Source organism: Squalius cephalus (genome assembly GCF_949319135.1).
Source record: "Squalius cephalus genome assembly, chromosome: 17".
Lineage (NCBI taxonomy): Eukaryota > Metazoa > Chordata > Actinopteri > Cypriniformes > Leuciscidae > Squalius > Squalius cephalus.
Genome location: NC_137138.1, coordinates 23,833,356 through 23,846,093, shown reverse-complemented (window position 1 = coordinate 23,846,093; position 12,738 = coordinate 23,833,356). Strand labels below are relative to the sequence as shown.

General features: G+C 39.1%; 1 protein-coding gene across 1 annotated transcript in view; it reads right to left on the bottom strand.

The window, feature by feature from the left end:
• The window catches only part of trpc5b (transient receptor potential cation channel, subfamily C, member 5b), a 51,385-nt gene that overhangs the window by 23,109 nt on the left and 15,538 nt on the right, over nt 1–12,738 (bottom strand). The window contains exons 2-4 of the mRNA XM_079898291.1: nt 7,009–7,435; nt 5,477–5,998; nt 131–467 (exon numbers count right to left, since the gene is read on the bottom strand). Of these exons, the coding sequence (XP_079754417.1) occupies nt 131–467; nt 5,477–5,998; nt 7,009–7,386 (1,237 nt within the window). The 5' untranslated portion in view covers nt 7,387–7,435. The remainder of the gene's footprint in view (nt 1–130; nt 468–5,476; nt 5,999–7,008; nt 7,436–12,738) is intronic.

Below are 12,738 nucleotides of genomic sequence, written 5' to 3'. Positions count from 1 at the left end.
GTAAAATACTGTACAATAAGTACAGTTTTTTTAAAATATGCTTTTAAGATTTGAAGTACACCAACCTACCCATCCATCCATCCATCCATCCATCCCACTGTTGTGCTCAAATGTACCCAAGGAATCTTACCTAGAACCCAGGGTAAGATCAACCACTCCACAATGGTGGGTGGAGGTCCCTGTACATGCAGGTCCGTTTGCACAATATGCTGTGAGGCGAGGAGGAGGAGCAAGAGGAAGGTCAGGTAGGAGGCAGTGTGGCAGATGAACTTGATGAAAGGTTTCTTGATGAAGGTTCCCAGAGTGCTCTTTGGAGCCAGAAGGTAAATGATGGAGAAGATAGGGAAGAGCAGGCCAATGATGAAGCAAGTGACGAGCTTCACTGCCCAGTGACGACGTCTCCAACCCGGGAAACCATCGTACCAAAGTGTTGCCAGGAGCTGCTGGCAGTTGGGTTGAGCTACAAACTGTCAGAATATAATAATGGTTGAATGATCTAATAAGCCTGTGAAAATTCATGACAAATACAGATAAAGATGCAATTCATGATCTGGCATAATATTTTTGATCGCTTGAGATTAATGCATACAAATTGTTGAAAATATCAAATAGATGTTAAATTCAGATGTTTTGTACATATTCTTGGCTACTTGGTATATGATATACGATACTATGAAAGTATATGAAAAACAAATCATTTGTAAAAGAGTAATCTTGTGAAAACTGTCAAGAAATGTCTTGCAAAATGAAAGTTACAGTTATATCTATTGTGATATTAATTTAATGAAAACCAAAATATAAAAAATCTCTTAGATATTATTGATAACACTTTATTTTAATGTGTCCTTGTTACATGTTACATGCATTTACTATAATAACTTTAAATTAGGCATAATTACATGCAAATAAGCCTCAACCAAACCCAAACCCTAATCCTATCATAACCCTATAGAAAGTACATGTAGTTAATTAATATTACTCAGTACTTAAATGTACAATTACACTGTAAAAGAGACACATAAAAATAAAGTGTAACCAAATGATTATATAAATGTAGTGCAAAAATATTAGTGAATTTGTACAAATTCTATATCATAGTATAATTGTTTTGTTTTCTATATCGTTGGCTCTGTGATGAAATGTTTATGTTGCTCTATTGTAATTTGCTACGAAGTTTGGTATTGTTTTGAATATTGTTGCATCTGTGACAAAGTGCTCATGTCGCTCTATTGGAAGTCGTTAAGGATAAAAGCATCTGCTAAATGCATAAATGTAAATTGATAACAAACATTACACAACAGCATAAATGCTGAAGAGGTTTTAAAGTGGGTAAACATCAGTGAGGTTTGGCATTCACATTGTTACGTATTACATTTTTCCACAGACATTTGAGAGGAAATCAGTTATTAAATCAACCTTTCAGACGTATACGTATTAATTTAATATTTAGTAAAACGTACATTATGATTATTACAAAGTCTTTTTCCCTGGAGTTACATGGTACAACCTGCTCAAGAGCCCAATGATGAACAAAATAACCCTTGTGAGGTTTAAACCTGCAACCTTTCATCTACACTCCACTATGCCACACCACCCCAACTTTCCATGACTGCACACAATTTTACAGTTAATCGAAGGTTTATATTTTAGCATTGCAAAAACAAAATTCACAAATGCTCCAAAAATGGCTCCCTTCTACACAATGCAGGAGTAAAATGATGTGCCTGTCCATAATAATTGTATAAATAATGTTTCTCAAATCACATTTTCTCTTGCTGCCTGGCCTACATTTCTCTGAAATGTTATTAAGTTTTATGAAAGGAGTCCATTCTGCTGTGGGGTCCTATTAAACAGACAAATGATTCAAAATGCAACAGCACCTTGAACTGTCACCTCTCATGAAAGCATTTTGCAATGATGCCATCAGCATTAGAAAGCAACTGTTCTTTTGAAAGCCATTCATCTCGAGATAACATTTCTAGGGAAATACAAAAGTTCTGATTTAGGATCTGATTCTTTTGACTGTCCTGGTTCAGTTGTTTGTTTTATTTATTTAATATTCTTTTTTTTTCTTTTTTTAAATTTATCAAATTTATAAATTATTTACAGCTTGGCAAGAGGTGTATTGTTGATTAATAAAGATTTCCTCAAAATAAAAATGTTTCAAGAGGAGTACTTCACCACTGCATTTGATGCAGAGTCAAAATATAATACACTTATTAAGGCAACATGATATAGTGAAACTTACTTTGATGCCTGAGGACAAGACAATTGTTTATGTAGATACGCTTTACTGACATTAAAATCTATCAAAACAAGGAATATGAGCTTGTGCTATGGCTAAACCAATACCGTCTTAGGTTACGTACGCAACCCGGTTCCCTGAGAAGAGGAACGAGACACTGTGCCTGATAATGACACTATGGCGTGATAGGTGTCTGAATACGTGTAACACACCAAGCAACACATTGACGGGAGAACATGATGTCACAAGCAGAGCGCCTGTGAGTATAAGAGGGTGCCTGCTAGACACGTCAACAACTCTTTGGTCTGAAGAAGACGTGCATGCAAACCTGATGCATGGAACCGGGTTGCATTACCTAAGACGTTGCCTAACCTTCCCTTTCAAAGTGGAACTTCAATGCCTCAACGAGTCTGATAATGACACTAATGGGGAACCAGTACCCACTATGTCATGCTGAGGGAATGCCTGCCTTACTAAGCTGTGGATAAGAACAAACATATTGGCCATAGCATAGATTGACTCTAGCTAGAGTCCGAGCGTCGTCAACCCCCAGGGTGCAAATTGCGACTCATAAACTGCTTAGTGGAGCCACTCCCTAAGCCCCAATTTTTTTTTCTCTAATAGTCAGAGAATGTATACAAGCTTCTAAGCTCTATTGCAAGGGAAGTCCAGGCCTTTACAATCTTCCTCCCTCCAATGCAGGGTAGGTAACAAGCCTTAAAGGCCACAAGAGCAAATGCTCTTATAAAGTACTAGCTATGTCAACACTTTGACAAGCCTTTTAGGGAGTAGCTTATTAAAGGGAGTAATTAAATTATGACATTTGATCTACCATTACTTCCAATGGGAAGAATATATCTTTAACTTCATCAGAAGGGAAAGTAAAAAAATCTTGCTATTGCAACTTAACCCCTAGGGAAACCACAGGGGAGCTTAAGCTCTGATTAATTACCCTAGGGTCATAGGGTAAAGTGCTCAACCCTACTCTACCTCTCCACCAGTAAGCTGGTGTGTGGTGGGCGTTCTGGCGCAATATGGCTGCCGTCGCATCATCCAGGTGGATGCTGCACATTGGTGGTGGTTGAGGAGATTCCCCCATCTATGTAAAGCGCTTTGAGTGTCGAGAAAAGCGCTATATAAATGTAATGAATTATTATTATTATTATTATTATTATTACTTGAGAAAAGTTCTTCTTCAGGAGCCACTAGGAGACTTCATGCACTCATCTGATTATAGTGCTACCATAACAAGAAGGGAGGCCACCAGGCAAACCTAGAGAATGCAGGATACCTAGCCATAGGGGAGCATAAGGTCCTACTTCAAGACCCAACCATAGTTGGGGAGAGGACAAACGAAAGTAAGGAAATTTATAAATACCGAACACAATTCTGTTCACCCTGCTCTACTCTAAGGGGTATCTTAAGATCAGCTTAAGAAAGAGAGCATGCAAAGTACTAAAAACTTTAGTAATTGGCTTCAGGCGACAACCTTCACTATTGCTGCCCCTCTAAGTGGGACCCTAATCCTTACTCCTACTCAGGAAAGGAGGGAGAATAGGAGCAGGACATAATGCAGTGTGCCCACCACTCTTATCACCCAGACTCTAAACCCTACCAAAGACCTAGTGCTTTTTATGATATTACATGACAGATAACAAGGAGCGAACTTCCTCTACTTATTAGTACTGTCGAACCAGGTCCATAGTCTAGCACCCATCTAAAGGGGAGTGATATCCCTGCTTCAAGATCCAACAATAGTTGGGAAAGGAGGTAAACGAAACAAATGGAGTTCATGAGTTGCCCAGCATAGTTCCATTCACCCTCATCTAACCTAAGGGGTACTCGAGCAGCATAACACAGGGAGCAAGCAAGGTGCTAAAACCCACAGTAATTAGCCCTTAAGACACTCTGTCTGTCTCTTGCCAGACCCAACCTCAACGTAAGCTGGAGGGGGGAGCCTAGAGCGAGAGAGAGATGTGTTTCTTCTATCTCTGCTAATATTACTCATTCAGCCCTCACAGAGCCCCAAAGAGGGATATATCTTCTGAAAGCTGCTGATTGAGACCTCACCTCTGTAGACTTCTCTACGGTCACCTTACCAGCAGCTTGAAGAATGCCAGAGAGTGAGAGTGAATGAGTTATCTTTCTCCTTATCACAGATGCCTCTCCGTTGCAACTATAGCAAATCTTTGAACAGCTGATTGCTCGTTGCTCAGACTCGCTCTCCCAGTTTAAAACTAGATTAAAGACGCATCTCTTCAGCCAGGCATTCATATAATATTTTTAATCTTACAGTTAAATCCGGTCTCTAGTTCATAAACGCCAGAGGAGAACTGGCCCCCGACTGAGCCTGGGTTCTCCCAAGGTTTTTTTTTCTCCATTAGGTCACCTGATGGAGTTTTTCGGTTCCTTGCCACTGTTGCCTTTGGCTTGCTCAGTTGGGGATACTTAATTTAATTAATCAATCAACAATACTATTGATGAGCATTACCAAACGTGGACGTTTTACACTAGAAACAAACACTGATGTACTATCTTATTTAATACTGTGAAGCTGCTTTGATACAATCTGTCTGTATTGTGAAAAGCGCTATATAAATAAAGTTGACTTGACTTGACTTGACTGATTAAAATGTGTATAGGTTGGCTAGCGACCCGAGGTATGTAATAGTGTAAGTATTTTTTTTCTGTGCAACAATAATTGATTCTCTGATGCTCAATAAGTGAAATAAGTGCACATGTATTCCTCAAGGTGGCAATGTCTTATACACAATGATGACGTGATGTTTCACTCAATTACCGCAGGTATAAAACAAAAGAATAAACAAATATCATCTGCAAAACTTGAAATGGCTCAGCAATTTACTGAATGCAATCAAATATTAGTGTCACTGTCACTTGATGGTGGATCTGGCAAAGAAGCTGTCAGCGATCAAAAGATTGATTATTAGCGAGACGCTGAATGTACTGTGGATGTGAGCTCTGACGATGACAGAGATTATGATAAAAAAGCATCTGCTCAAATCATCTACTCTTCCAAGTTCTAAAAGGTAACAAAATATACTTCAATCTATTCTTTTGTAATTGTTATTAAAATATCAAGAGAGTTTTATACCATTGAAGTAGTTATAGCCATCTGTGGATATGGATCCAAAGACCCGAATATGTATTAATGATTGGTGAAACATTCATGCACTTATGTGTTAAAATCTCTCAGTCTTGAATGCTCACCTCTTTTTGGTGGTACTTGATGGCTAGCTTGAGCTTGGCCAGGTCTCTGCATTCAAGGGGGTCCAGCTCCTCGCTGTGGTCATCCCGATGATTGAGGATGGTCTCCAGCTCACGGGAGCTACGGGCCTGATCCAGCAGGTCTTTGGCGAAAAGTTTGCACTGCTGCGATAGCTCCTCGTACTCCTGCCGGAACTCATTCTCCACCTTACTGAGCTCCTTTAGCTCCCAGCCCAGCCTGAACGCTGTGAGGATGGGATCCTCGCTGGAAAGGGCGATGAGAGAGGGGCTAGCAAGAGTTTTGTAGATGTTTAGACGTGAACGGGAGTGCCGCAGGCTGTCCACTTCGGAGCTGGATACACATTCCACACAATCACAGCGGATCTGGTGTGGCCGCGGTATGGTGACTTTTCGTTGAACTAGGAGCTTGATTATCTCGTAGTTGTTAGTGTGGGCAGCCAACATGATTGGTGTTATATCGGGTGTAAACTCCGAAAACTGTGTGTCCATCATAAGAGAAGGAACCTGCAAACAAAGAGAGCAATAAATAATAGTAAAATTGCGCTATTAAGGAAGTTTTCAATCTTTAGGGCTACAGTTCAGTCCAATGCACTGTGCATAATATTAAAGATGACCTTGAACATTTCATTTTGTGAGTTTTCATAAACAGTCCTGCCCCATCCTTTAATAATCATTGCAAAGCTTGTCTTAAATTGTGACAGACCGATAAAACATTCTGAGGATTAGACTGAAATATGATAAAGCAGTTTTTAGGCTATATAAACTATAATCTTTATAAAGATATAATTGCGTTTCTTATTTTATACTCCAATTCGCTAGAAAAAAATCTGCTCTGTGGAGTTTTTTTTCTAGTTTACTAACATGATTGAATGGCTTTCCTGAGGTAAATGTAATGTTACATGACATATTGTTCACAAGCTGTTTTATTTACGTCTTTCCACAGTTGAAATACTGATTGAGTGATTACAAGTTTGTAGTCTACTGTTTTTGTTTTTTTCAACATACCTTCTGAAGTTCATTCCTGTATATTTTGTGCTATAACAAGAGGAAGAGATGAACATGCGATCCGCGCTGCCGCTTGAACTGATGTGGATAGTGACGCCAGAGAAGTGTAAAAGAGCGCCAAAACGGTAATTATTAAATTTCGTGATAATATTGACAGAATTTGAGAGCTGATATCAGAAGTAACAAAGGACAAAGTTTATCGTGATTATTAGATGGGAGGCGTGCAACAAATAATGTTTCGTAAAGTTTTGTTCTCACATCTGAAAACAGCAAAAGATTGATCTTGGGAGTTAAGAATCGATATCGCTTCATCAAAATGAAAATTGATTAAAATCGAGTAATCAGTATTATCAACCCAGCCCTACTCTGTCTGCAACATGTCTTATTTTTCAGTTTTTCTTGTTCTCCTCAAAATTAGGTATGGCATATCAATACAGCTACATGCTATCCAGTCAGAAAAGTTGGATGTGACACTCCCTTCAAACTAAGGAAGACACACCCTCACACACCTGTTTCTCTCCACTGGGCTTCCTGTAGGACAGCAGTAACTCCACTGCTCCCACCACCTCCTTGCGGATGGCGTAGAGGAGAGCGTCGCCCATGAGCACGCCATGACTCAACAACAGCTCCATCACCTCTAGGTTCTCATTCTCAATAGCGATGAGGAGTCCACTGCGGCCCAATGGGTCCAGGCAGTTCACGTTGATGTTGTAATAGATATCGGCCTCCTCAAGGGCCTGTTTAACTCCAGCATAGTCGCCCTTCTCCACCGCCGTCAGGTAGGCTCGTTCCTTGGCAGACAGCTCAACCTCCGCCCTCACGATCTGCAGGGGGATGCGATCGCGGTACGGGGAGTTACTGGCCTTGTTGTAGTACAGCTGCGCCATGGGGTTTTTGTGGACTCGGTGACATAAGATGACACAAGTCAAGAAAGAGCTGAGCAGAGATTGAGCAAAAAAACAGTTAGTCAGTTCAAGATTACACATTCCTTTTATAACTGATATGCTTAATCAAAACACATCTACACGGCAAGACACTTTTTACTCCAGTGAATATTTCTCAGGATGGTTATTTTTGAAAGCTAATTTCTGTAAAGACACAAAGGTTTGATTTAAAAAATCATTAAACATTTCTACCATAAATTCCCTTAAAAATACAGCATACAGCACATATTTTCACCACATATATCGGTGGTCCTTGCTTTAAAGACTTTAAAGAAACGAAAATAATGTAATTTACTCATTTACTCACCCCTCATGTTGTTCCAAACCTGCATGACTTTCTTTTTTGTAAACCAACAGTTTTGTTGACCACTGACTTCCGACATGAGGGTGAGTAAATGATGACAGAATATTCAGTCTTTAATTTTTGGGTGAACTATCCCTAATATGGTTTTAAGGTATTCACAGCAACAGCCATTAACCTACAAAGATATGGTGGTTTTGTCAATTTAATTAGGAGAATAGAATTCACAGTTAATGTAGTACAGTAGATGTTTGAAAGCACAAAAGATAAGCACAGTTTGATCTTCACATCTTTTATGCTTCAACAAAAGTTCTGTCTGACATAAGGTACAGCATAGTAATTCATGTGGTTTTGGTATTCAGTTTCTCTCTCTTCACACAAGCACACACTCAAACAAGCAAATAACTGGCATTGTCCCTGAAATCCCTCTTTCTTAAGAACGAATATAGCTACAACTCAGTCTTTGTTCACTGATGAGTTTCACTGAGGCTCAATGTAAGAGATGGTAGAATATATTTTATAAAATCTAAAATAATCAAAAAAAATATCATCTAGATTTGCACTGATGAAGTTCAAATCTCAGAGCTAAAGCTTTTGCTCTTCAGATTTCTGAAGAAACATGAATTAATCAGATGTTACAGTTTTTCTCGATTGCTTAAACACATTTCTTGAAACTATGCCCCGTATTCTCAAAACTATAAACACAAATCCATAACGTCTCACCCAATTCCCCAAACATCCTATTTTCAGGTCAAAATGAAGCTCTACACTCAAAACCATTCACTCTTGCTGAAAAACCAAACCTTGACCTCAGACTGGACACACAAGCCATCAAAATCACACACACTACAACATAGTCTAAGACACTGGTGCAATAAATTCAAAACAACATTTCCAAAACTGGAAAGTTATGTTGCTTGTGGTTCCCCCATCACAAACCTTTTCACATGATGAACACAAAAGACACAACCAGTGGATACATTGGCACATTTTTATTCACAGAAAACACACACACACACAAAATATTTTTTTTTCCTGTTTTACTCTTTTTTTTTTTTACTCTCTCCTCAAAATTTTTTTTTTTATATTTACTTACAGTAAGATGTGTGTGACCAACATATGACAGTAAAAGAGCACACACAAACCATATTCTAATATGGAATTCGAATTGTATTGGAATGGTAAAGAGTGTTGGGACGTGACAGGAGGGTCTCCACTCAAGGAGACAATATGATGGACACGTCTAAGAATGTTCCACATATGGTTGAAATACCATCATTTGCCTAGAAAAGATAACATTCTGGGAGTCCAGACTATAAAGGAGAAAGGATGCCCTCCCTTCACTGTCACACTCTGCAGCCACTCTGTGTGACTGTACGACTGCTGGCCTTTTCTTGCAAGAAAATAAACCTCATCAAAGACTATTGGAAATGTTTGTCTCTTATTCAGTGATAGAATTTTGTTTGTCACCACACCTCCCTGAAGGCTCTCGAGGCGACGGTAAAGCAACTCAAATTTGGCCTTACTCGTAGCCCAGCCTCCCTCATAATCACACCATTGACTAACACATGGGCAACTAGAGTGGCTTGAATTTCATCTGAGACTGCTTGTCTTCTTATCCTTGCCCTTCCTCCTCCTCATTCTTATCCCTCCTCGATCTCTTCCTTCATGTCTTTCTGGATCCATTGTTCCAAAACGCAATAAACTGATTTGGGCCCTTTTATATATCTATTGAAGGTTCTGATTGATGTGTGTTAAATTTTGACTCTTAGTGTTTCCACCTGGGTAATTGTGTGCTAACTGAGCTGAAGCTGTGCTGATTGAGTGAACAATTTTGAATGCTAGTGCTTTCTATATGACAACATGGTCTAAGCAATGAGAAATGAAGGGATTTGTGTGTAGAGTTTTGCAGTGACAGTTCAACAAATCTGACTCATGTGTCAAAACAGGGAATAGTGTTTATAGTTTAGTGAAATGGGTGTGCTTTTTGATAAATGGCATTATGGTTTTGAAATTTTAGTTCAAAAGTCTGGTTATAGTGTTTAAGCAATCGAGAAAAACTGTAAAATGCTTAATGATTAGGCCTATCTAGTCAGTACTTTCAGATGGAACACAGAATATTATATGCTATGTCCAGATGATCCCTCAAAGTTTACAAGTGTAGCTCACAACCAGATGTTCAAGAGAGTCAGCTGCCGAGGGTGTCAAACTGTGGTATAAAGACGTTTTTTTCCTCAGTTTTTTCAGGCTTGATTGAGCCCTGATTTCCAAGGAGAGCTGCTCACTACAAGTGATTGAAACTTTCCTGAATCATTAATCTGAAGGATCTCTTCATCTGGGGTCAATTTATTTAGTAAGATGGTTGCAGGAGATGCAATAATTTTTAGGCTTTATCTGTTTAGAATTGTTAATATTTCAGCCCTTTTAGCATTCTTTTAAAGGTGCATTGCGCAACATTTCATGTTAAAAATACCCGTTTTTCTAACCCATACATGCTTAAACAATTGCCTGATGGGCTGAATGAGCCCTTCTCTGATCACTGCGATTGCCTCTATAATCCTGTACAGTAAAATAAATAAGAGGGATTCGGGACGGAATTTGAGACTGGGCGTGACTAAAGGTGTCAAATCGAAATCGATCGAAATTAATGCTCAATCATATCGAATCAAAAAATGGAATCGTCGATGCTGCCACGCCCCCATGTCACGTCAGAGCGAAGAAAAAAACAACAACACGTGTTGAAGTCATAGACTGTGGTTGAAGTGCTGCCAACTCTCACGCATTCACCGTGAGAGAGACACACGCAATTGACACTTTTCACACGCTCTCACGCCACGCATCCATTTTCTCACGCACAGAAAAATCGCGAAGCAAAGAGGACACGGAGACCGACAGACTAGAGCAGGTTACTTTATGATACAAAAAAAATCTCAGCTCTCAGATTCTGTCAATTTTATTACGAAATTCAAACAATAATAAATCACTAGAACTGCCTTTTTTCATTTAAAAAACATTGCCCGACTCCGTCCTTCACTCTCGTTCTCCGCTGCCCCTCATCCACGCCTTCATCACCTCCAGAATCGACTACTGTAACAGCATCCTGTATGGCACAACATTGAAAAGCTTAAACAAACTCCAATATATTCAGAACTCTGCTGCTCGTCTACTCACCCACACCCGCACCCGTGACCACATCACCCCAGTCCTTAAGAACCTTCATTGGCTCCCGGTGCCACAACGAATTCAATTCAAAATCCTTCTCCTCACTCATAAAGCCCTCTATAACCAGGCCCCTCCTACCTCACTGACCTGCTCCACCGCCACAACCCATCTCGTTGCCTCCGCTCTTCCAATGCAAATTTCTTGACTCTACCTCCCAGGACCAAGCACCGAACCTGGGGGGATAGAGCCTTCTCTGTCGCTGCCCCCACCCTCTGGAACTCTCTACCCCAAAAAATCCGTGACTGCACTGACCTGTCAAAATTCAAAATCTTGACAAAAACTCATCTTTTTAAAATTGCTTTTAATGTTTAATTTAACTGTGTGTTTAATTTTCTTTTTTTGCTACATTTGCTTTACAATTTTCTATGTTGCTACATCTGTTTTATAATTTTCTGTAAAGTGTCTTTGAGTACTTAGAAAAGCGCTTACAAATTAAATGTATTATTATTATTATTATTATTAATAAATAGGCCTACCGCTTTGGGCTTGTAAATGTTACGTGACAGATCCCTAGCGCACGTGAACCGATCATCTCTAGCTAATAGTAAAAAAACACGAACACTGTTGAAAGATACAGTACAACTTACCGAAATGTATATTCCTCATATAATATCGATCAATCAGTGTTTTTCATCAGCGTGAAGAGGTCAATAACATAGCTGGAGAACAATTATGTCACATTTACCTCAGGAAAGCCATTTAATGAAGAAACAAAATAGCTAGGCCTATAGAGAGTATTTTGCTAAATATGTGTTCTATATTACATATTTATTATATTTTTTACTTATATCATTAAATAAAGTTATTATAATAAAAAAACGCATTATATTTAATTATTTTTAACCTTAAATAATAGCCTACTAGCAGCTGATAGGGTTCTCTGTATGTTTACAGCATTAGGTGAGTTTTTTTTTCTTGAGACAAATTAATGCCTATCTTGTGTAGCCTACCTAATATTTATCCAAATGAATCAATATTAAATCAAATCACAATAATTGAATTGAATTGAAATAATAAAAAAGCGTAGCTTACCAGAAATTGTACCATGTAAACATTGTAACATGTTGTCACTAAACATAATAAAATTCAGTTTAGTTACTAAAATGTTAGTGACAATCACAATACACTTATTGTGATGCATTTTTTTTTTACAATCAAACAAATCGAGAATCGAATCGAACCTTGACTTTAGAATCGAAAATGTAATCGAATCGAGGATTTGGAGAACCGCGACACCCTTAGGCGTGACGTCATGCGCGTTCACGCTCACCTGGCTATGTCTGGCAGGTTTGTGTATTCGCCGCCATTCTCCGTATCAGCGAAGACAACTCGAGCGACAAAAGTAGAAGATGGATTCAAAGAGACCGGCTTGTAGTCCATTCCAAACCCCAACGCAAACTCCACGTATAAAGACACATGCGTGTGGTCCATGAGCGTGCACACCTCTGGTTGCAGTTTCGCTTGTCGCCAGAGGGGGCATAGTTCTGCAAAAACTCAGAGACTTGCGCAATGCACCTTTAAAGTCCAACTGAAATCAAAATTGACCCTATTTACTTTGTTAGCGCATATTACTAGTCTTGTGGTGAAAAATCAATCCGTGCAAGTTAATACACAGAAAAAAATTGTTTGCCGTCGTAATCTTTAATCAAAGTCTGAAAAGTTACTTCCGGTCTGGAATGGCATTCCTTCTCTGATGATGTAGGTTTGACCATAGATATCATATAAAGGCCTTTATATGATATCTATGGGTTTGACGGCTTGGGTTGGGAACA